Below are 26,375 nucleotides of genomic sequence, written 5' to 3' on the forward strand. Positions count from 1 at the left end.
AATGTGATCTTAATTTACATTTCCCTGACTACTAATGAGGCTGAGCATTTTTTCATGTGTTTATTATACATTTGTGTTTCTTCTGTTGTGAAATATCTATAACTATCTTTTAATCCTTCTCTAGTAAATTTTTTTTCCTTATCAATCTGTAGGACTTCTTTTTATATTCTGGAAACCAATTCATTGTCATGTGTAGAAAATTATATTCTTCCAATGGATAGCTGGTCTTTCACTTTATTATGTCTTTTGGAAAAGAAAAGTCCTTATTTCTAATGTATTCTAATTTTTCAATCTTTTCTTTTACGGTCAGCATTATTTGCATCCTGTGTAAGGTTTCCTTTCTACTCTAGGTCATAAAAATATTGAATATTTTCTTCCAAAACTTAAAAAAAAGTCACTGAACTTCTGGTTTCTATTTCCACATACAAGGAGCTCGGAAGTTGCCACACAGTCCTAACAACAAGAAAAAGCTGTTCAGACTGAAAATCGACAACTCTTCTTGGATCTGCAAGAGAGGGAAGGACAGAGGGTAGAGCCCCGCCCCCACAACTGGAGAGGCAGACAGGCGAATACAGGGAGTCGCGGCTCAGCGGAGCAGACTCATGAGTAGAAACCACCCTGAGAACGAGGGCTGGGGTAGGGAAACCTGAACCATGACTGATGAATTGCTGGAGGGTCAGTGTGGACCCAATCATGGGGGGTCCCCACAATACTGTAAGATGTACTGCCAGGAGCTTGACCAGTCTTCACAGTAAATACTGGAGAAAAATCCCCTCACACTTCTGGGGGGCGGAGGAACCATTCTGAAATATGCTAGAGTCCTTTGCTCTTTTTAACAAGGCCTATCCTCAGGGGAAACTAGTTAACCCAGATCTATTCTGCTATAGTTTTATCTGAGTTTAACTGACCTGGGGGAAGGGAAATACCCAACTCTAGCCCACTCTACTCATCTTGTCCCACTTAAGAGGGGAGAAGAAAGTGGAGAGACACTTGTGAAGTTCACAGCCCAGAGGCACAAGCTCACTAAAAAACTGAGACCTAATCAAAGAACCATAGGATGCTAACTCTCCTCCCACACCTCACTACACATGACTAAGGCCTATTTACAGCAGTTCCTTTTACCTAGAACACCACGTCTGGCTATCAAGAAAAAAATTACAAGGCATACCAAAAGGCAAAAAACACAATTTGAAGAGACAGGGCAAGCATCAGAACCAGACATGGTAGGGATATTGGAATTATCAGACTGGGAATTTAAAATACCTATGATTAATATGCTAAGAGCTCTAATGACCATAGTAGACAGTATGCATGAATAGATAGGCAATGTAAGCAGAGATGGAAATCCTAGGGAAGAAACAAAAAGAAATGCCAGAGTTAACAAACACTGTAACAGAAATGAACAATGTCTTTGATGGGCTTATTAGCAGACTGGACACAGCTGAGGAAAGAGTCTCTGAGCTAGAGAATAGATCAATAGAATCCTAGAAAGCTGAAAAGCAAAGAAAACAAAGACTGAAGAAAACAGCACAGAATATCCAACTACAAAAGGTGTAACATATGCACAATGAGAATACCAGAAGAAGAAGAAAGAAAGAAAGAGAGAAACAGAAGAAATTAATGTCAGACACCAAACCACAGATCCAGGAAGCTCAGAGAACAGCAAGCAGAATAAATGCCAAAAGAACCACACCTGGGTGTATCATTTTCAAACTAGAGAAAATCAAAGATGAAAAAAAAAATCCGTTAAGAAGCCAGAGGAAAAAAACACCTTACTTATAGATGAACAAAGATAAGAATTACACCTGAATTCTCAGAAACCACACAAGCAAAAAGAGAGTGGAGTGCAACTTACTGAGAGAAAAAACCCACCAACCTAGAATTCTGTACCCTGTGAAATTATGCTTCAAAAGAGAAGGAGAAATAAAGACTTTCTCAGAAAACCAAAAATCGAGGGTATGTATTGCCAATAGACCTGCCTTCAAGAAATGTTAAAAGAAGTTCGTCAGAGAGAAGGAAAAGAATATAGGTCAGAAACTTGGATCTACATAACGTAGAGAAGAGCACTGAAGAAGGAATAAGTGAAAGTCAAATAAAAACTTTATTTTTCTTATTCTTAGTTGACCTAACAGATAACAGTTTGTTCAAATTAATAATACCAACAATGTATTCAATGATGTATGTTTGTATATACATTTATGTGCTTATGTATGCTGATATATAAGTGAAATGAATGACAACAATGATACAAGGGCTGGGGGGTAGGAATTAGCATTATTTTGTTATTACAAGGTACTCATACTACCCTTGAAGTGGTATAGTGATATTGAAAAGTTGACTTGGATTAATTGTAATGTATATTGCACACCCTTTCTTTTACTCTAAAAAAGCAAAAAAAGAAGTATAACCAATATGCTAAGAAAGAAAAAAAACGGAATCATATAAAATGCTCAATTAAAACCAAAAAAGGCAGAAAAAAACGCAAGACAAAAATAGGAACAAAGAACAAGGACAACAAATAGCAAACAGTCATGAAAATGGTAGATATTAATCCAACTATATCAATAACCACTTTGAACATCAATGGTCCAAATGCACCAATAAAAAGATAGAGATTGTTAGAGTGGATAAAAAGTAAGACTAATTATGTGTTGTCTACAAAAAACCCACTTTAAATATAAAGATATATATAGATAGATAGATAGATTAAAAGTAAATGGGAGGATAAAAATATGCCATGGTAACACTAGTCAAAGAAACCAGGAGTAGCTATATTAATTTCAGGGATAATTAATATCAGGGATAAAAAAGGGCAGTACAGAATAATAAAGGAGTCAATTCTCCAAAAAGATATAATAATTGTTAATGATTATCTGCCTAAAAACAGTATCAAAGTACATGAGACACAAACTAATAGAACTGTAAAGGCAAACAGATGAATCCAGCATTATAGTTGGAGACCTCAACATCCCTCTATTAGAAATGGATAGATCCAGCAGGCAGAAAATCAGTAGAATCATAGTTGAACTCAACAGCACCATCAATCAACTGGAAATAACTGACATCCATAAACTACTTCATCCAATAACAGCAGAATACACATTCTTCTCAACCTCACATGGAACATTCACCAAGATAGATCACATTCTGGGCCATTAAACACATCTTAATAAATTTAAAAGAACAGAAATAATACAATGTCTGCTCTCAGATCACAACATAATTCAACTATAAATCAATAACAGAAAGATAACTGGAATATCCCAACATTCACAGACATCAAACAAAACACTTCTAAATAACACATGAGTCAAAGAAGAAATCTCGGGACTGGCCCAGTGGTGCAGCGGTTAAGTTCACATGTTCCACTTCTCGGCGGCCCGGGGTTCACTGGTTCGGATCCCAGGTCCAGACATGGCACCACTTGGCAAGCCATGCTGTTGTAGGTGTCCCATATATAAAGTAGAGGAAGATGGGCATGGATGTTAGCTCAGGGCCAGTCTTCCTCAGCAAAAAAAAAAAAAAAAAAAAGAGGATTGGCAGCAGATGTTAGGTCAGGGCTAATCTTCCTCAAAGAAGAACTCTCAGGATAAACTTTTAAATATTTTGAACTAAATGAAAATGAAAACACAACTTATTAAAATTTGTGGAATGAAGTGAAAGAAACACTGAGAGGGAAATTTATAGTACTGAATGTATACATTAGAAAAGAAGAAGGATCTAAAATCAATAATCTAAGTTTCTGCCTTAGGAAACTAGAAAAATAAGAGCAAATTAAATCCAAAATAAGCAGAAGAAAAGAAATGGTAAGAATTAGAACAGAAATCAATGAAATTGAAAACAGGAAATCAATAAAGAAAATCAATGAAACCAAAAGCTGGTTCTTTGTGAACATTAATAAAATTAATAAGCCTCTAGCCAGGTTAACCAAGAACAAAAGAGAGAGGACACAAATTACTAATATCAGAAATGAAAGAGGGGACATCACTACAGATCCTGTGGACATTAAAAGAATAATAAAGGAATACCATGAACAACTCTGTGCCCACACATTTGATAACCTAGATGAAATGGACCAATTCCTTGAAAGATATAATTTGTCAAAACCTACACAAGAAGAAACAGACAATCTGAATAGGCCTATATCTATTAAAGAAATTGAATCCATAATTAATAACCTTCCCAAACAGAAAGCACTAGGCCCAGATGGGTTAACTGGTGAATTCTACCAAACATTTAAAGAAGAAATGATATGATTTCTCTACAATCTCTTTCAGAGCATAGAAGCAGAGGGAATACTTCCTAACTCATTCTATGAAGCCAGCATTACCCTAATACCAAAACCCAACAAGGACATTACAACAAAAGAAAACTACAGAACAATATCTCTCATGAACATCAAGGCAAAAATCCTCAACAAAATATTAGCAAATCAAATCCAAGAATATATCAAAAGAATTATACACCATGACCAAGTGGGATTTGTCCTAGGTATGCAAGGCTGTTTCAATATTTGGAAATCAATTAATGTAATCTATCACATCAACAAGCTAAAAAAGAAAAATCACAGGATCACATCAACAGATGAAGGAAAAGTATTTGACAGAATCCAACACCCATTCATGACAAAAACTCATGGTGAGCTAGGAACAGAGGGGAACTTCCTCAGTTTGACAAAGAGTATCTACAAAAAACCTTACAGCTAACATCATAAATATTGGTGAGGCACTTAAAGCTTTCTCATTAAGATCAGGTACAAGGCAAGGATGCTCCCTCTCACCACTCCTTCTTAATAATGTACTGGAAGTTCTAGCTAATGCAATAAGACAAGAAAACGCAATAAAAGGTATACAGATTGGGAAGGCAAAAATAAAACAGTCTTTGTTCGCAGATGATATGACAATCTATGTAGAAAATCCAGAAGAATCAACAAAAAACCTCCTGGAACTAATAAGTGATTACATCCAGGTTACAGGATACAAGGTTAATATACAAAAGTCAATCTTTTCCCCATATACCAGCTATGGACAAGTGGAATTTGGAATTAAAAACCTAATACCATTTACATCAGTATCCAAAAAAATTAAATACTTGGTTATAAATCTAACAAAATATGTATAAGATCTATATGAGGAAAATGCTAAAACTCGGATGAACAAAGTCAAAGAAATAAATGAATGGAGAGATATTCCATGTTTATAGATGGAAAGATTTAATATTGTCAAGATATCAGTTCTTCCCAACTTAATTTACAGATTCAATGCAATCCCAATCAAAATCACAGTAAGTTTTTGTAGATACTGACAAAATTATTCTAAAGTTTATATGGAAAGGCAAAAGACCCAGAATAGCCAACACAATATTGAAGGAGAAGAGCAAAGTTGGAGGACTGATACCCAACTTCAAGACCTACTATAAAGCTACAGTAATGAAGATAGTGTAATACTGGCAAAAGAATAGACAAATAGATCGATGGACTAGAACACAGTGCCCAGAAATAGAACCTCACAAAAACAGTCAACTGATCTTTGATAAAGGAGCAAAAGCAACACAATGAAGCAAAGATAGTCTTTTCAACAAATGGTGCAAGAACACCTGGACATTCATATGCCAAAAAATGAATCTAAACACAGACGTTACACTTTTTATGAAAGTTAACTCAAAATGGATCACATACTTAAATGTAAAATGCAAAACTATAAAACTCCTAGAAGATATCATAGGAGAAAACCTAGATGTCTGTGGGTGTGGCGATGACTTCTTAGATACAATACTGAAGACAGAATCTATGAAAGAAAGAATTGATAAACCGGACTTCATTAAAATTAAAAACTTCTGCTCTGTAAAAGACAAAGTCAAGAGAATAGGGAGGTAAGCCAAAGACTGAGAGAAAATATTTGCAAAAGACACATCTGATAAAGGACTGTTATCCAAAAGATACAAAGAACTCTTAAAACTCAACAATAAGGAAACAAACAACCCCATTAAAAAATGGGCCACAGACTTTCACAGACACCTCACCAAAGAAGATATACAGATGGCAAATAAGCATATGAAAGGATGCTCCACATCATATGTCATCAGGGAAATGCAAATTAAAACAGGAATAGGATACCACTACATGTCTATTACAATGGTCAAAATCCAGAACACTGACAACACCAAATGCTGACAAGGATGTGGAACAACAGAAACTCTCATCATTGCTGGTGGGGATGGTCACTGTGGAAGACAGTTTGATGGTTTCTTACAAAACTAAATACACTCTTAACATATGATCCAGCAATCGCATTCTTTGGCATTTACCCAAAGGAGCTGAAAACTTATATCCACACAAAAATCTGCACACAGATGTTTATAGCAGCTTCATTCATAATTGCCATAACTTGGAAGCAACCAAGATGTCCTTCAACAGGTGAATGGATAAATAAACTGCGGTGCAACCAGACAATGGAATCAGTGCTAAAAAGAAATGAGCTATGGAGCCATGAAAAGACATGGAGGAACCTTAACTGCATATTACTAAGAGAAAATAGCCAATCTGAAAAGGCTATATACTGCATGATTCCAACCATGTGACATCTGGAAAAGGCAAAACTATGGTTAAAAACAAAAATCAGTGGTCGCCAGGGGTTGGGGAAAGGAGAGAAATGAATAGGTGGAGCACAGAGGATTTTTAGGGCAGTGAAAATACTCTATGATACCATAATGACGGATACATGACATTATATAGTTGTCCAAAGCCATAAAAAGTACAACATCAGAAGTGAACTGGAATATAAACTATGGACTTTGGGTGATTATGATGTGTCCATGTAGGTTCTTCAGTTGCAACAAATGTACCACTCCGGTGAGGAATGTTGATAATGGGGGAGGAGAGGGACATGTGGGAGCAGGGGGTAGATGAGACCTCTCTGTTTCCCGCAATTTTTCTGTGAACCTAAAACTGCTCTAAAAAAAATAAAATCTTAATAAAAAAAATGCCCCAAAATTACCTTTCCACTTAAGTCTTTAATTCATATGGAATAGATTTTTGTGTATCATGTCCCCTCAGAGCTGGACAGACTCTCCCTTGAGCATCCTTTTCAAGGTCTAGATTGGTTGGGGTGGAGCGGGGTAGTTAGGAGAGGTAAGGAAGGACAAATACTGTAAAGCCTGATTTGGTCAAAGGTCAAGCGCCAGTCTAGCTATAAAGCTGGTATTTTAACCTTCATCTGTCTGACTCCTGTGTCTGTTTCTCGGCTGAATCCAAAATTGGAAAGGAATTACATACTATATGATTTCATTTATATGAAATGACCAGAATACAAAGTAGATTAGTGGTTGCACGAGGCTGGGGGTAGGAGAAGATGGGGATGACTACAAATGGGTAAGAGGTTTCTTTTTGAGATGATGGAAATGTTCTGAAATTAGATTGTGGTGATGGTTGCCCAACTCTGTGACTATACTAAAAACCAGTAAATTCTACACTCTGAAAGGGCAAATTTGTGATATATGAATTCCATCTCAATAAAGCTGTTATAAAATTGAAAAAGAGATAGGGATATTATTTATTGATAGAAAACACTTGTTCAGAAATACATACAAAACATAAACTTGCAGTTCAATGAACAGTCACAAAGCGAGCATACGTTTAATCATCACCCAGGTCAATAAATAAAACACTGCCAGCCAAGCAGAAGCCTTCCTCAGCCCCTCCCAACTGCAACCCTTCCAATCTCAGGCCTTCTAGCCACAGCACACCTTCCGTTTCCATAGTGATCAGAACAAATCCTGGATACAAGCCCTCTGCTGACTGTAAGTGGCAAATATCTCCTATTCCATGGCTTGTCTTTGTACTTTGTTAATCGTATCTTTTGATGAACAGATATTCTTAATTTTAACACAGATAAATTAATTCATCTTTTTATGGTTAGTGCTTTTTATGTCCCTTCCCTAACAACAGCGAATTATTAATTGACTCCTTCAAACAGTGTTATTGAACACACATTCTTTAATCAGACTCATATATATTTTTTTCTTTCCTTTTTTCCCTTCACTTTTTTCGTGATAAATTTTTAAGAAAAAAGATGGAGTGGATATGTATTTTTTTCCAGATTGAAAATAAAAAATTTACCACTTGAATAAAATAAAGCTAATTCAGAACACAGAAAATCAAGCTATTTGCATAGAAATTATTTTCATAAAGACTTTTATATTTTCTGATTTTTCAGGGTAATTCAAGCATTGCTATTATAAAGATGTTTACTTATTATACTAAACTTCCACTTGCCCAGAATCCAAACAGAAGGATAACATAGCTAATATTTTAATTAATATCATACAGCAATAAATAATATTCAAAATTATGTGCCTAAGGAATTGCAAGATCTCCCAAAGATTTTATTACATTTAAAATATCTGTGTTAATATGCAACTAATAAAGCTTGAAGACTAGTAATTCATTTATGGTAGCTGTGATGACAGTTAATTAGATTATTCAAATAAGCAGAACACTTCCATTCTCTGACCAACCTGAGCAAATTTGACTTTAATAAGAATATATGATAAGTACATATCCTCATAATTTGGCTCTAGATCCATTTGTATTAATTATAGACATTTTTCCTTTCTAAACGGCCAAGAAGCTTCGCTTTGGTATAGAAGAACATCGTTGTTTACTGTTTCCCATAAATTTGTTTTATAAATTCAATTTGTACATAATTATTTGCACTAAACTACAGATTCTATAGGGCTAATTATTAACCAGCACTTTCTATCACACCTAGCATACAGTAGACACACAAATGTTTGTGAACGAATTGAAGAGTAAAAATCTAACCTGCAGAAAGCATACGCTCCATCTACGACCACAACTTCCAGCACCCGACAGTGAAATGCACTATGTGCTCCTTCTTAGGGACAAAGCGAACCTCAATAAAGGACTAGTAAATACTTACTCTCTCTGCCTTCAGGCTCATTTTGTTCAAGAACACAAGTTCCTGATGGATTCAGCTGCCACTGCAAAAGGGCACAAATGTTTTATTTATGTGTTTAAGAAGGATTTAATAAACAGCATTTCAGCACCCTACTTTCAAATATCAGAACAGCTTGAAAAAAGAGTTAACATGTCCATACCAACGAGGCCCTAATAACAACCTTGAATGATATGACTTCTGGTATCAGATTCAATATTCTTAGAGAAGGAAGGAACTCTAAAGATCCTTTACCTTCATTTTACAGGTAAGGAAGTAGAAGACCAGAGAAGTATAGTGAATTGCCCAAGGTTACACAGTAACTAAAGGCAGCAATAGAATTAGAACCTGGGTTTGCCCATGTCCAATACTATAGAATTTCCACGACATCATATTCTATCTCTAGGTCCTACAGAATCTTATATTAAAGAAGGAAAATATGATCAAGATTACCTTGCCTTTTAATATAGCTATACAATATATACTGTTACTTATATATCATACTGTATATCATATCTTATCATATCATATCACATCTCCTCTGATTATAGTTTTCCATCTCGACCATTCAGAAATAAATAAGGAAGACTCAATATTCTCAGATTATTACAGAGAAGCCTGGAGCAGCAGACAAGAAAAACTGAGTGTAATTAGGATCTCACAGCACAGCCCTTCCTTTCTTACTTGCGTAGAAATCCCTGTCATTAGAATCCCTAATGACTCAGCCACAAAGGCCTGACTGGGACACTATCTCCAGAAAGACACGATTGATTGTGCAGGACCTGGGAGCCTCTGCCATCAGTGTCAGTTAGTGCATCAGATAAACTAGTGAGATCATGGGCCTTTTGTGGGGGGTAAAATACAAGACAAACATTTTACCACGTGTAAAAAAGTCCTTGGAAAGGGAAGACGTCTAGAACTGGCTGTCATCTATAGAAATGGGATGGTTAGGGTTAGCACAAGGGGAAAAAAAGGACTTACAGAGATGTTTCAAAACATGTCAAAGTACTAAATTCTATTAATTTGGTTAAAGCAAAAACCAATAATCCTGAATTTACATTTAGGGATATTCATAAAAAGACTATTTCTAACTGTAAAAACTTAGAAGCAATCTAGGTGTCCAATAAGAGGGGAATGATTAAATAATTTCTATCTATAGGTTGGAATATTGTGCAATTATTAAAAATTATTTTTAAAGAATTTTCAATGACACAGAAAACACAGCAATATGTTAACAGCGGTATCTATGAGTTGTGGGATACCTGTTTTTTAAAAATTTTCCTAGTTCTTTACAATGAGCATGTATTACTTTTGTAATTGCAATAAAAAAAGTAATACGACCTAATAGAGAAAAATTCACATGTATTAAATAGAAAAAATGAGAGTTTTTGAGTAAATGGACATGGATTTACACTGGCAAAATCTATTCTTGGAAATACTGTTGCCCACTCCTAGCCTAATTTGCAACAACCCCACAGAACAAGACCACTTATCTCAAGGTCTGTGGTAATATTTCAAAGAGAAAAGCAAAAAGCTTTCAAACAAAATTAATTTCAATTTGCTTTAATCTTAAAAACAAACATCAAGTTTATTGACACTACTATTTATTGATATATCATATTATATGTATTATTATATACTACTTATTGATATTACTTTTGACAGTCTAAAAGTAAGTATAATCACTATTGAAATTCAAATGTAAAACAAATACTAGTTCATATTAGTTACTGGTACTTACAAAACTAGGTGTTTATGTACTCCTGTGTTCATCACAGCATTATTCACAATAACCAAGATGTGGAAGCAACCCAAGTGCCCTTCTACAGATGAATAATTAGAGAAGATGCAGTGTGTGTACACACACACACACACACACACACACACACACACACACACACTGGAATACTACTCAGCCATAAAAAAGACAAAATCTTGCCATTTGTGACATGGATGGACCTTGAGGGTTTTAGGTTAAGCGAAATAAGTCAGACAAAGACAAATACTATATGCGTTCACTCGTATGTGGAAGATAAACAAACACAAAGATAAGGAAAAAAGATTGGTGATTATCAGAGGGGAAGGGGTGGAGGGAAGGCAAAAGGGGAAAAGGGGCCCATATGTATGGTGATGGGTGGAAACTAGACTTTTGGTGGTGAACACAATGCAGGCTATACAGAAGCTGAAATATAATGTCCATCTGAAATTTACACATTGTTATAAACCAACGTGACCTCAATAAAATAATTAAAAGGAAAAAACCTAGGTGTTTAGCTAACTAGGTAGTTTAAATTCTTACATAACATTTCAAGCCAAGCCAGAGAGGGACAGGAGGAGAGGGTGGAGAGCTGAACTTCATCGGAAGGAGCACAGGGAAAACCACGCGTACCCGGTGGGTCTTGGCCCGACAGGTGTTTCCTATCCCACCTCTGCTGGAGGGGCCTTCACTCCCCTTGTCCTCCTGTCTCCTTCTGCTTCCCTCGCCCTATCTTATATTCTTATGATCTCCTCATTCTCTTAATAAGTGAACAGCTACCAAAAATCCACCAGTGAGCAGACACTTCAGAATTTACTTAAGCTGTCACTCACAGCCCTAAAGAGCTAGGTCCCTTAATCTTTGCGAAGAGAATCTGAAAAATCTGTTTCTTCCCGCTCTTCAGGAGGAATGAAGAGACAGAAAACAAAAACAGGACTGGAGATTTCTCTTTGACTAGCTGGATGGAAGATTTTGTTTAGTTTTACAGAAGAGGCGTCCTTCCCACCTCTCCCTTCTTTCAGTGCCCCGCCCCTTAAAACTGTGATAAGCTTTAAATAAAACGGGAAATAAAAAACCAAAAATACATGACAAAAATAAAAAGGGTAAAAGTTTATGATACTTCAAACACACATAGAAACTAGATAGTACGTTGTTATAGTTTTAATATTTTAAATATACACATATTTTTGAATAAATATCTATTAGGTGTCTTATATGTTCCAGGCACCCTGGACTGAAACAGGAATGTAAAGCTGAAATTTATAAACAGTTGTGTTATATGCCTTTTGTACCCACTGCAAATTCCAGTACACAAATGTTACATTAAATGTCAGGATTATCATTAAAAAGCAACATATGATTCTGGATAGGATCCTTTGGCTACAGAGAACATTGTTGGGACAGCTGGTGAACCTTGAGTGGCAGCTGCAGATTAAAGGCAGTAACGTATCAATGATAATTTCCAAAGTTTGGTGGTTGTATTGTGGTTATGTAGGGGAACATACCGTTGGGAGGAAGTACACAATAAAGTATTTATTACACCAGAAAGATCTGGTATCATGTCAACAACTTACTCTCAAATGTTTCTGAAAAAGAAAAGTTCTTTGTAGCGTTTTTGTAACTTTTCTGTACGCTTGAGATTGTTTCTAAAAAGAAAAAGGTTTTTAAAAACCTAAATAGTAAGGGGCTGGCCCCTGGCCGAGTGGTTAAGTTCGCGCACTCCGCTGCAGGCAGCCCAGTGTTTCGTTGGTTCAAAACCTGGGCGCGGACATGGCACTGCTCATCAAACCACGCTGAGGCAGCGTCCCACATGCCGCAACTAGCAGAACCCACAATGAGAAATATACAACTATGTACTGGGGGGCTTTGGGGAGAAAAAGGAAAAAATAAAATCTTTAAGAAAAAAAAAACCTAAATAGTAAAAAAGTACAAAGAGTTAAAGTTCTGAGTTTTCCATGAACTACCTCAGTCCTTTTTTTGAAATATCAAATATTAATCCCTTTTACTTTTTTCTGATTTTTCTCATAAGAAACATGTGGTGTGAGCCTGTGTCTCTCTGCCTTTGTTAATCTTAGACGATTTTCACCTCTACCAAACCAGGCAGGCAGGGAGGGTGGAGGTGGCTCAGGGAGTTTCTCTTGTTAGCCACAAGATGGCGCCAAAGAGCCTACTGATTCAGGATCTGTAAGGTCAATGCACAACTATCTACAGAGATGGAAGTTCATTAGGCAGAGATCCTAACCTGAATATTTGTAATGAGGTAAATGCTTGCACATAAACATAAACTCAACAATAATAATTTGTTGAAACTCTTTAAAAGGGTGGAAATCACTAATTCAAAATATGCAACAGGGTACCTAACAACAAAATATAAAGTATACTTGAAAAAATGTGTATCTACTTACAGTAAATTTGCTAACACCCTCAAGTTCCCCAAACCTCATGTAAGAGATGTCTGCCTTCTTTTTTCCAACGTCCACATCCCCTGCATAGATTTGTTTTATGCCTGCACCTTTAATTAAAGGTACACACTCGTCACATGGGCACTTTGTCACAAAAATCATACTTCTTTCTTCTGGTTTTATTTCTTGACACCTACAAAAAAAGTATACAATATGAGGAAAATAGTCTCTGAAAGGGTACGTTACATTTTAGAGAAATCTTTAAACAGTAAAACTGAGCTGCTTTAAGAATAGATTTACAACATTATAAACAATAATCATCAAACCTAATTCTTGCTGAATCAGTGAATGTTCAAAATATATAAACTCACAAAATGTTAAAATACAACCCGAACATGACAATTATCATACATAAAAGTCATTTACTTATTCTGAGCAATTTGGCAAGATGCTCAGTATTCAAGTAAAAAGTAACAATACAGAAAGAGACAGAAACCAAAAAAGGAGGAGGGGGACAGCGAGCGAGGAAAGGTTTCTAAGTAGGTCGGAACCTCTTTATAATGCAGGAATTAGGGTCTGGAACTAACACCCTCCTTAAGAGTTTACCATGCGTGGCTAGACAGTAATTCATGGCAGACAAAAGATTTACCCCTTATCTGGTACCTAATGGGTATTTAATAACTGTTTACTAAATTGATAAACTAACATTAAAGTTCTGTTTTGAGTTACAGTTCCCTTACCCCCTCCCCAAGGCAGGATAATTTTATTTAACAAATGTTTGGATTGACAGATCCATACCTCCATACAGAATAAAGCAGGTAAATCTACAATAAAGAGCACAAGGAAAAGAACAGAGGAGTTATTTGCTCGGGGTAGATTAGGACTAAGGAATGCTCTCATCTACGGCTATGGGGTTCTACTTCCTGCTTCCATGGTTTACACGGTTCTCAGTCAGCCATCTTACACCACTGCCAGCCTTCCATATCCATCTCCCTAGTTCAGACTTTCATTCTGTTTGCCTGGACCATGGCAACAAAACTGTATGCATCTAGTCTGTTCAAACAACATACCTGCAAAAGCAATTGGTAGTGTGGCCCTGTCAATGCAATTCCACTTCCCCCTTGCCTACCAAATGAAGTCTAAACTCAAAGCCTTCCCTTGTCCAGGCTCAATCTATTCCCACATGCTCCACAGTCGAGCCTAAGTGGAACACTCATGTTCCCAAACACACACACTGCATTTTCCTACTTCTACACCATTGCCATGCCTGAAGCAAGAATGGCTTCCCTTCAAGTAAGCATCTCCAAGAAAGCCACAATCCTACCAAACCTTTAAAGCTCAGCTCAAATGCCAGCTCCTCCATAAAGCTTTTCCCTCCCACTCCCCTTCCAATCCTAACAGCCCCTGAATTTCCATAGCAACTTTGTGTTGGCCTTTCTCACACAACTGATCACATTAGATTGAATGCGGTCTTATATCCCCAACTCATTACAAGCTCCTCAAGGACAGGAGCCATATCTTATTCGGTTTTGAATCCCGTATGATCGATCACTCCCTTAACGGTAATTGCAGAGAAACGCTTGTGGAAATGATGCAAATTAACATTAGAAGGAAGTAATGCCAGTTATCATCTCTAACAAAAACCATGTTAAAGCAATCTGTTTCATAATAAAATCTATATATTCATAAATACGTGTGCTCTAGATTTAGAAAACAAAGAAGAGCTTACAATCCAGAAATATGTAAGACCCTAAAGACAAACTTCAAGCAGTTTCACATTGGAGAGAGAAGGAAGGGAGGGGAAAAAAAGACTTGCTCAATCAATCTGAAGGCTTGGAGGATCTCTGACAATGGCCTCTGTTCAGGCTGCAAGGACCAAGCTCCAGCAAAGCTAGACTTCTGAAAAGAATACTTCTTGGAATTGTAAAAAAGCAAATAAATTACAATTAACAGAAAGCTAATTTCAACTAACCCTTACTACATTTTAAAGACAATACATGCAAACAAATTTCATACCTAAATGTCAAGGCATTCTGTTCTGCATGTACAATGTATCTGAATTTCCTTATTTCTCTGTCTTTCTGTTTGTCATCCATGTGTGGGAAGTCAGCATACTCAGATCCAACAGGAAAAGCATTATAACCGCATCCTACGAAGTACATCGCGCCTGTTCCATCACAAGTTCGCTACAAAAGTGAGCAAACCAACGAAGCTTAGTTTTCAACATTCTGAAAAGGCACCTTGCAATGTATTTATAAAGCCTACCGTCATACTTTGCATAAGGAATTCAATTTTACATGACAAACTGAGCCATCAAAAAAATACAATATCAGGTTCTCCTATTGCAGTATGGTCCTGTCAAAGCTAAATTTCAAGAAGGCGGATCTTCTCTAATATACAATCTCAAGGCAGTCCTTGGTTTTAGCAGTTTTAATTAAACACTAGCTTGTTTAATTCAAAAAATGTTTCACTTGATTCAGACATCTCTCCCCAAATGGGTTGTAAGATCCCGGAGAAAAGAAAGGATATCTTATACTTGTTTTCTATCCCTTAGAGTACACTTATCAGAGTGTTCCATACATGGCAAGTGCTCAATAAATGATGGTTAATTTCCTATACACTCTGCGCCGTGCAACTGGTTAGCAAGCCAAAAGTTTTAAAAATATCTCAAACAGACAATTTCTGTTGTTGGGCTAAAAACATGCTATTATAATATGGTGGAAAATTAAAAATGTACTTTCCTTTAATCTTCAATATTTATTGAGTCTCAATTATATATACATATTACCAGAGAACTTCTTACTTCAGTGGCTCTTTTTTATTTCTCCTGGTCAATACCATCTTAAGTGTTAATATGAATGCTTTACCAATTATTAGAGTGAAATACTTTATAAATCATAGTGTTTATAATAGTTTGGAATACGCTATAAGCCTCTCTAAATTTCAATATACTATAATTACTCATGAGACAGTTATCAACAGATTCATTACTGTAGCAGCTGGATAAAAATCATTGTTATGGTGAGCCAACAAAAGCTTACAAATAAAATATTATCTCATTAATAATAAAGTATTCGTGAGCATTTACTAAATGTCAAACATCATGCTGAGTCTTACATGTTTTATTTCATTTAATACCTCACAACAACCTAGAGAGTAGTACTATTATTATTTTAAATAACTTGTCCAGGGTCACAAAGCTAGTATAACAGCCAGAATTCCAGCCCAGGTTGCTTGACTCCAAATTCACGTCTTTCCACTTTACCATGCTGCAGACACTATAGATAGATGGAAACAAATTCTCCACAAAGTGGTTGAGAACCAGATGTTAAGCCAAAAGGCTGCTGAACATTCATATAAACACAAATGGGAGTTCTGACCACAGGCCAGGCACAGCGCTGGTGCTGGGAATACAGCTGTAAACAAGACAGACAATCCTTGCCTTCCCGAACCTCCCAATCTGGAGATGATAAGGAAGTGGACACAATTTTAACTGCGATGAGCAGGCTATGGGAGTTTGGGGCGAAGGAGCCTGTCCTAGTAGAGGTTAACAGTCAGGATAGCATAAGAGGAGTCGACAGTGATTTTGAGGGTGGAATTCCTAGCACTTGGTGATTGACTGTATGTGTGGAGTAACAGGGAATGAATGGGATGGTGACCACTGATGAAGGACAGGTTAGCAGGGAGGATACTGGCTCTATTGGCCAGGGTGAACTCGAGAGGCTCCTGAAACATCGAGGCAAACAGTCAAACTGCTTGCTGTAAAGTCTACTGAAGCAAAACTTCGACCCCTACTCATCTTTCAGTCAGCCACACAGCTACCAAGCATCTCTTGATTCCATGCCCTCCTAACCCACCTCCGTAACTCCAAGCCCACACTGTCTCTTTTTTCTTAGTCTCCCCACTTCCTGTCTAGCCCCACTTTATTCTTTTACAAGGTAAATTAGATCAAATCATTTTCCCACTTAAATGTTCTCAGAATGCACTGTCCCATACAGTAGCCACTAGCCACATGTGGTTAGGCCGAATTGAGAGGTGCTGTAAGTGTAAAACACACAGAGGATTGTGAAGACTTGATATTTCTCCATGTACAATATTTTGTTAATAATCTTTTATATTGATTATATGTTGAAATGCTAATATTTCTGGGCATATTATATTAAATAAAATATGTTCTTAAAAGTAATTCACTAATTTTTTTTAATGTAACTCCTACAGAACTTAAAATTATGTACATGGCTTTCTTTTTATTTCTACTGGTTATCATGGTGCTAGGGTATCCCACTGTCTAAAGCATAAGTACAAACTCTCTACACGGTATAGAAAGTTCTTCATGGTCCAGTGCAATTTTTTGCCACTACTATACACAGGACTCCGGACTCCAACATGCCAACACATTTGCATTTTCCCACCTTCTTACCCCCTACCTTTTCGCATGTTATCCTCCTGGTCCCACGAACTTGCTCTGCCTGATGAATTCCTACTCATTTCTCAAGACTAATAGCATCTCACCTCCTCTAAGAACATTTTATTCACTTCTCCAAGCAGAGCAAATATTCCTCATCTATGCTTTCACGGATTCATATTATATTCACACTCATATATCAGTCTCTTTTTCACTTCTCAGTCTCCATGACTAGACTCTATAAGGCCACGAAGGGCAGAAAATGTGCTCTTTAACTCCCCATTGTTCACTGTGACAGAGTGCCTACCCTGGAGAAGATGTTTAATAAATGTTTGCTAAATAAAATTAATCTCTCTAGGAAATTATTGAGGGAATAAGCAAATGTTTATAGAACTTAATAAGTGCACCAATAAAAATATTAATCCCAGTGGATCAATAAAATGTAACACACTTAAAACTGAACTATGTTTAAACAAAATCAAGGCTACACGTTTAAAGAACTATTTTCATACTTACAGATTTGCCTTCTGCCCAAATGACTGCTCCAACTCCTGTTTTATGATCCTCTGAAAGACACATGGCATGCAACTCAGTAAGAATCAATAATCTGTTAGTTTCAGAACTATATTTTTCCAAAAATAACAAAAACATTTATTGAAACATACTTTATAAATATATCAGCAATCCTTGACATCCTCACTAATTATAGAAAAGTTTTAAACAAATACTTTTAAGCATGGAATATGGGAGCTAGGTACTAAATACCTAGACAGTGTTCCAAGATCTACACATATGTGCAGATCACTAAAATGGCATTGCCCACGGTCAGGTCACTTCAAAGCTGTAACCAGAACTGATGTAACTTTACTGATTCTCCACCAAGGCAGTTTCTAAATGACTATTGCTAATAGGTGGTGAAACTGATTAAGAAAGAAGTTTCTGAACTAATGAATTTCGTGTAATAACCATTCACAATAATTAAATCTGTTTTCTAGAATTTTTTACCCTCTAATCATGGAAAATACATTTTATGGAAATGTTCTTGCTAAGAAAAAAGTTCAAACTTATAATACAAACATAAATAAATCTTTATGGGCTTTCATATATATATATATATATATTGCTGTAAAGTGCATGAAAGGCATTTTGATTTAAACAAAATGGTGCCCTTTCCCTGACCCTCAGTCTACCCCAAGGGGAAAAAGAATGCCAACTTAGTGACATGACGCTTATTTCTAAATCAAGTGGCAGAAATTATAAACATAAGATAACTTTCCTGCAGAACCCAAAGCTCTGCAACAAGTAAAGTTGTACTTCTTAAAACCATTAATTTGAAACAGAAAATAAAAAAACAAAATAAAAATTCTCCATATTAAGAATTGACTTTTTCTTTCTACTAATACCAAGGGTAAGTTTCAAATTTCTAAGACAATTATATGCTAATTATGAAAACCATAGTATTTATCAAAATCTTTTTTCCCCCCCGAGGAAGATTAGCCCTGAGCTAACATCTGCGAACCCTCCTCTTTTTCTTTCTGAGGAAGACTGGCCTTGAGCTAACATCCGTACCCATCTTCCTCTACTTTATACATGGGACGCCTGCCACAGCATGGCTTGCCAAGTGGTGCCATGTCCACACCCAGGATCCGAACCGGCAAACCCCAGGCCGCCGAAGCAGAATGTGAGCACTTAACCGCTGCACTACCGGGCCAGGCCCTATCAAAATCTTCATAAGGGACTAATACAGTTAAGTTGGTATATTTACACAAGGGAAAGTAACCACCATCCATGAACCTACCCCACGGCATTTTCCTACTGGTGAGAATTAAACTTACCTGTGGCTTCACTCTACAATTTAGTAAAAGTTAATCCTTCCAATGATAACATATTTAAATACCTACTTTTCTAGTAAAAGTACAAAGAAACTTTATTCCACCTGTGCATTTAAAATCAGGATGCCTTATAACTAAGTTAATTTTTAAAAGTTACGATACTATAATGAAATTCCCGATCTTCAGTTCAAGCAAGCTCGGATTTTCAAAATTATATCCCAACGCATTTGTATCATTTATTCTAAGTACTTATACCCATTATTTCATTTTTACTCTAAAGGTAAAGCAGATAAAATTTCCTTTCCTACATGAGAAAACAAGCAAAGAAATTGAGTGACTAAAATTTAGCTCTCCAGACTCAGCCTACTTGCCTTTCCGCTACCTCTCCCTTTAAGGTCGAGAATTTTCTAACAGAGAATTCCCTTTACTGAATACTCGAGTATTCAGCAGTGAGGGAAACGGAAGGTTCATATTCATGGAACTTGCAGTCTGACCCGGGAGGAAGAGAGGAACGAGGAAGCACCTCAGCCCCTCTGCGCTGTGCTGTGCTGTGCTAGGGAGGAAATGGGCACGATGCTGAGGAATGGAGGGCATGGGAGGGCTTATTCTGTAGAGTGGAGGTGGTCAGGAAAGGGATTTTGATGTGAACAAAATTGTGTTCCTTCCAGGATCTTCAAAATATGACATGAGAGGAAAAGAATTTAATTATGGCTTTATGCCCATTTCTAAGGCAAGTGGCAGAAGTTATAAACATACGATTATATTTGCCTGCAAAACCAAAAGCGTCACTGTAAGTAAAATTGACTTAATACCTGCATAAATCTGAAACAAAAAATAAAAAACTGAAATAGAAATTCTTCATATTAAGAGTCTACTTTTTCTATCATCGACACCAAGTATTTTTCATGTCATATTTTTTTGGTCTCAGGAGACATTTTTTCCGTTTCAGTCTGGGGACAGACTGAACATTGTCAGGAAGGGAAAAAATGTGATTTCCCATCAGCATGCAGCTCTACTGCCTGGCAAAGGTGAGTTACACCAAGAGAATATTATTTCCTATGTGTCATTTAAAATCAGATTGAAATTCCACCCATGTTAGATGGAGTAGATTTCACCCAGCCCCAAGGTTGGATGACAGATGAGGTAATTTCTCAAAAATCTTTCCATGTCTGTAATTTTTACAGAAACTGCTGCCCATAATCTGGTCATGCACAGAGTTTTCTCTGTCTACCCTTGAAGGAAAGGTCAATTTACAATCACTGAGCCAACTTCCTGAGACTCTTTGATCACTGAAAGTCAGAGAACTATTTATCCTATGCTTCTGGAACGCAGGCGTGGTTATTTTGGCTCTCAATTCTGTAGTCATGTCACGGTTTGGCCAGATGTGGTCAACAGACCACTTGCATCAGAATCTCTCGGTGCTTGTTAAAAAGGCAGACTCCCGGCTCCACGGAAACCCCCTGAATCAACTTGGCCCAGGGAGGCAGGCCGGGCTCAGGAGTCTGCATTTCTCATGAGCATCCCCCCAATTCGTAGGCATACCAAAGGCTGAGAACCAAGTTAGGATTTCAAAGTTAACTTTCTTGGCCACTCCAACCTACTTCCATCATCAACACTGTGGTTCGGGAGGAAGGCATACCCCTCAGCTGTGGTAAACACACAGTCTTATGAGAAAACAGGACCCCAAAAGAGAGAAAAGATCACATTTAAGCCACGTAGGTAAGATATAATGTCCTCCTCTTTTTTTTCCCCTAGAGTCTAAACAAATTTTGTCACTTCTCTGCTACCTCAAAGTATCCTAGAAACCTACTTTCAAAGACGTCTCTGTGGAGCCTCTTTATTCATCAAACAGCAATTACTAGGCAGCTACGTTCAATTACTTTTAGAACTCTATTGTTAGAGCTTTGGGAGTTCATTTTAATCATACGTATATTTTTAAACGAAATAGTTTAATGGAATGATTTTCTTCACCTATAAATTAGAGTGAAATAAAGTCGTCAAAGCAAACTGAATAGTGTTAAAGTTATTAAAAGCCCACTCTATCACGGGAATACCTACCTTGCAGGATTGTCCTCAGTGTTAAATAAGATACGTTTATAAATAGCCTAGCTTTGTGCCTGACACAGAGGAGGTGCTCAATAAATTGTTATTAGTATTTATCATCAATGAAGAGAGACAGGTCCAGAATTCCTTATCTGAAATCCTTAATATCAAGTTTTTTTGACAACTTGATGCATTTATTTTGTGGCCATTTACCTCATCAAATATTTAGTGCAAATATTCATACATTTTACCCCATATGGATAAATGTATTTGATTAAAAGGTACTGCTCCAGACCACCCTGGGAGTACTGCGTAACATACAGTATATGCACCATATTACCTTTGCAAACTCTGCAAAATTCTCAATTCCTTTTCATCTGGCTCCAAGGGTTCTGAATAACGGATTGTGGACCATTTATCTTTGGATATAAAAAGATTTTCTTTATCCACCAATACACTGTGCTTAGCGCTAAGGAAAAAACGATGATGAAGACGTGGTCTCTCCCTTGGAAGAGCTCACAGTGGCATGAAGTGCATGACAGAGTGGCACCCTATTCAGGATTCGGGTTCCAGACAAAAAAGTCACACACGGTCAAAAGATTACCTTGAAAAATCTTTTAAACAGCCCATCAAGTGCAGAAGCATGGCTGTATATGCAAAAGTGTGCACAGAAATAGTGGATAAATTTATAATTAGGGTATCTAATAAAGAATATATATGCAAATTTATATCTATACATTACTGCATCTTTCAACACTGGAATCACATATGTTATGCTGTGGTTTCTCCTACGAGAAGCAAGAGGTACTGAGAGCAAGCAAAAAACAGCAGATTCACATCTCTCAGTTTAAGCTCACTCTGTAATCTGCTGAATTCTAATTAGCAAAGGGGAAGTAGTGAATTATAGCTGTAACAACTGTCCCCATTACGTTTCTGTCCTTCCAGAGTGGTTTAGAGAAAAATTCTTTATGAAGCTGGTTTTGGCAAAGAGACTAACAGATAGCCCATGACACAAGATAACTACATTAAATCAGACTTCTACACGATACAGTTCTTTGGTGTGATATAGCCTGTGCCAGTAATAGAATCAAATTCTTTAATAAGAATTGAGTGATTAACCCTGCTGAATGTCAGAATTCCTTGTGTAACTAAAAATGCATAAGTCTAGGCCACACCCTTAGGGACTTGATTTAGCAGGTCTGAGTTGGAATTTGAGCATTTGTAATTTTTTTTTTTTTTTTTGAGGAAGATTAGCCCTGAGCTAACTGCTGCCAACCTTCCTCTTTTCGCTGAGGAAGCCTGGCCCTGAGCTAACATTCGTACCCATCTTCCTCTACTTTATATGTGGGATGCCTACCACAGACAGCATGGCTTGCCAACCGGTGCCATGTCCGCACCCAGGGTCTGAACTGGTGAACCCCCACAGCGGGCCACCAAAGCAGAATGTGCGCACTTAACCACTGCGCCACCAGCCGGCCCTGAGCATTTGCACTTTCAATGATGATTCTTAGATGCTGCCAGTTGAGAACTTCCATTTTTCTGAAATCACTTTGACCTGTGGTCATTGTTTAGAATATACTGCAGAGCAATGACATTTGTATGAACCTTTCCTGAAGATTTTTGCTCATCTTCTTTCTTGGGATAAGTTAAAAAAATCTTACTATAGTCCACTCCCCAAATCTTACTCTACTGCTGTTCCTGCGTGCATTTTTTTCCCTTATTTCAAAGTTGCATTTTAAAAAAATGATCATGACTCTACTTTGAAAATGTTTACATCTCATAAGATGTAAAAACACTGTTCTATAATTAGAAATACACATACAAAACTCCCAAGTAATACTTTCCTTTTTCACATACATACTCACGTACAACTTAATAAAGTAAAAATGTTTGATTTCTCAACTTGCTGATCGAAGACATACCAGCAATTGAAAGAATCTGCCAATATCTCTTTGATTCTGTTATTTTGAATTCACATTTTTACTGTAAAGATTTTTAAAGTTTTTCTTAAATATTGAATATATGCAAAATATTGAAGTCAACAAAAATGAATTATGTTGGTTCTCTCTTTTCTCTTTTTGTCCCATCTCTAACAGAAAGCTCAGTGAACAGTAAAATGATAAAAGCAGAAAGAGCCCAAATAATCAGGCCCTGATTTATGAATGTGGCACTAAATATACGATCACTAGCAATCCTAAAACTGCTCTAAGAAAGAGTTGTCTACTCAAGAGTCTCATTAACTTCTCTACACTGTACGTAAAACTTTAGTGTCTAAGGGTAAATGAACACTACTGTAGATTAGATGAAAACCACTTTACTTCTGAGACAAATACAACATAACCAATCAGCCCCAATTTATGAACTAAGCGTGTGACTCACCAGTTCGATAAGCCAATAACCTGGCCTGAACCATGCAGTGCCTTGCAATTTCTTGTGGCAAACTTTGATTGTGAATGTCATTAATCTGTTCGGCACCGCCACAATAAAATCCGTAGCGTTTAAAGTTGGGCACGCTGGAAGACACTGTGGCCAAAAGTAGAATAAGGTCTTTCATGTTTTGCCTTAGATTGCTAAAGTAGGGATTTTCACACAGGTTCTCCAAACCTATAGTCATCAGTATTTGCTTATGCATTTCTTCATTTGAAACCAAAAATAGCATTTCATATTCTTTTATTCTTTCTTGTTTACATTCAGAATAAAAGTCACCGTTAGCATCCGGCAATGTTTTTGTAATTTTCTGAATAAAGTCACATTTGTAAGAGGTCTCCTCTACAAACTGCACCATATAACACACCAAAGGCTGAAGTAAGACACACACATGGGCCCGACTGTTTGACTTCAATCTTTCCACTGCTTTGGCATCTAACTTTGCATCTTCAGAACTAGAAGCCTCAGCAAGCAAACTTATTTCTGGATCAGCAGGCCAGTATGAAATTCGGTTAACTCCAGCTGAAATACAAAATATGAAAGGTACTTATCAGATACATGCTGAAATTAAGAGTTTTCTTAATAAATTCACCATATTAATGCACTAGATCCAGAGGTCCCAATATAATAAATACCTATTACCAAGTTACCTATAATACAGCCTGAGGGGTGGCTAACTATTGCCCAGAGGCCAGATCTGGCCCATTGCTTGTTTTTGTACCGCTTGAAGGTTCAGAATGGATTTTATAGTTTTAAAGACTTGGAAAATCAAAAGAATATTTTGTGACATATGTGAGTTATATGAAATTCAAATTAGTTCTATTGGAACACAGACACACTCATTCACTGACAGTCTCTGGCTGCTTTTGCAATACAATGGAGTAGCTGAGTTGAGAGTTGAGTAGCTGTACAGACACCATATGGCCTGCAAAGCCTAAAATACTTACTATCTGGCCCTTTATGGGAAAAGTTTGCTGACCCTAACAAAGCCCATGGAAGGTACTTGTGGAATCACTGGTTTTGTTCAGTGGGGTCCCAAAACCCAGTGCTTGAACTATATACCAGAGTTCTCCAAACCATCAAATGGCTCCTTTTAGAAATATCATAGCTGACAACTGATATTGTCTAGAGTTTTGTATCTGAAACAAACAATTCATGCATGCATTAACAATGTACCTGTACTCTGAATTCTTCCTCTGGGAAGCTATTCTAAGAACATATTCTAAATAGAGACAAAACAACTCCATTCATGCATATATTTAGTGCAGCATTATTTAAAACAGTAAAAACCTAAATGGCCAAAATAGGGGAATGGTTAAATACATTACAGTCCTCCTCATAATAAAATATTATACAGTTATCCAAAATGTCCACAAAGAATTTATAACACAAGGGCAGCAGTTGGGGGGGAGAGGGAGCAATATTAATTCTTTCTTGTTGGCTTTCTTTTTTTTGAGGAAGATTAGCCCTGAGGAAGATTAGCCTGTTAACATCCACCACCAATCCTCGTCTGTTTGCTGTGGAAGACTGGCCCTGAGCCAACATCTGTGCCCATCTTCCTCCATTTTATACGTGGGACGCCTGCCACAGCATGGCTTGATGAGCAGTGTGTAGGTCTGTGCCTGGAATCCGAACTGGTGAACCCCAGGCTGCCAAAGCAGAGCATTCGAACTTAACCACTACACCACCAGGCCAGCCCCTATTAATTCTTTTTAAGCCCACAAAATTAAAGACAAAACAACAAAGTAGAAGGAACATTTTCCAATCAATATGACACAGGAAAGGTTAATCTTTAATATACAGAGAAAATTTTAATTTATTAAGAGCACATATGAAATGACAAGAACAATAAGGTCTCAAGAAAGACAAAGACATATAATCAGACAACTTACAAGAGAAAATAAAACTGGATAACACATAAAAAATATTTTAATTTGTATCTGAGCTTGAACAATGAGATGTATTATACCGAGTTAAGCATCCAAATGTACATCTATTAATTAGTGTTTTACAACAAAAAGACCCCTTTGCTAATATCTCATGTAATTTCAGCTAGGAAAGATGTTTGTGCCCAGAAGTGAATAGACAGATGGCCCACAGAGTATTCTGCATTCAAAGTAACAGATGAACTAAAAAGTTGAACAAACACACGTTTCTATCTACTCCCCTCTACTCCCGACACTTACTGGGACTTGGGCCGTAAACCAATCTTTCATCTAAGCATTCTGGCTGCTTCTAGTAATCCTGATTCAAAGAGAAGATGGGATGACTAATCTCTGAACAAATGTTCACGTACCAGTGGAAAACGCTACAGCAGAGGTTCTCAAATGTTTTGGTCTCAGACCCCGTTACACTGTTTTTTTGAGGAAAATTAGCCCTGAGCTAACATCTGCTGCCAATCCTCCTCTTTTTGCCAAGGAAGACTGGCCCTGAGCTAACATACGTGCCCATCTTCCTCTACTTTATACGTGGGATGCCTACCACAGCATGGCTTGCCAAGCAGTGCCATGTCAGCACCCGGGATCCCAATCGGTGAACCCAGGGCTGCCGAAGCGG

The 26,375-nt window shown here is 37.1% G+C and overlaps 1 protein-coding gene across 2 annotated transcripts in view; it reads right to left on the reverse strand.

Annotated features, from left to right (window-relative positions):
- The window catches only part of CDADC1 (cytidine and dCMP deaminase domain containing 1), a 52,792-nt gene that overhangs the window by 7,395 nt on the left and 19,022 nt on the right, over window positions 1-26,375 (reverse strand). For both annotated transcript variants that reach the window (XM_001490197.6, XM_014732084.3), the window contains exons 5-9: window positions 23,772-24,341; window positions 18,034-18,083; window positions 15,129-15,298; window positions 13,116-13,305; window positions 8,940-9,000 (exon numbers count right to left, since the gene is read on the reverse strand). In XM_001490197.6, the coding sequence (XP_001490247.2) occupies window positions 8,940-9,000; window positions 13,116-13,305; window positions 15,129-15,298; window positions 18,034-18,083; window positions 23,772-24,341 (1,041 nt within the window). The remainder of the gene's footprint in view (window positions 1-8,939; window positions 9,001-13,115; window positions 13,306-15,128; window positions 15,299-18,033; window positions 18,084-23,771; window positions 24,342-26,375) is intronic.

The sequence above is a fragment of the Equus caballus genome, chromosome 17, assembly GCF_041296265.1.
Source record: "Equus caballus isolate H_3958 breed thoroughbred chromosome 17, TB-T2T, whole genome shotgun sequence".
NCBI classification, from domain to species: Eukaryota; Metazoa; Chordata; class Mammalia; order Perissodactyla; family Equidae; genus Equus; species Equus caballus.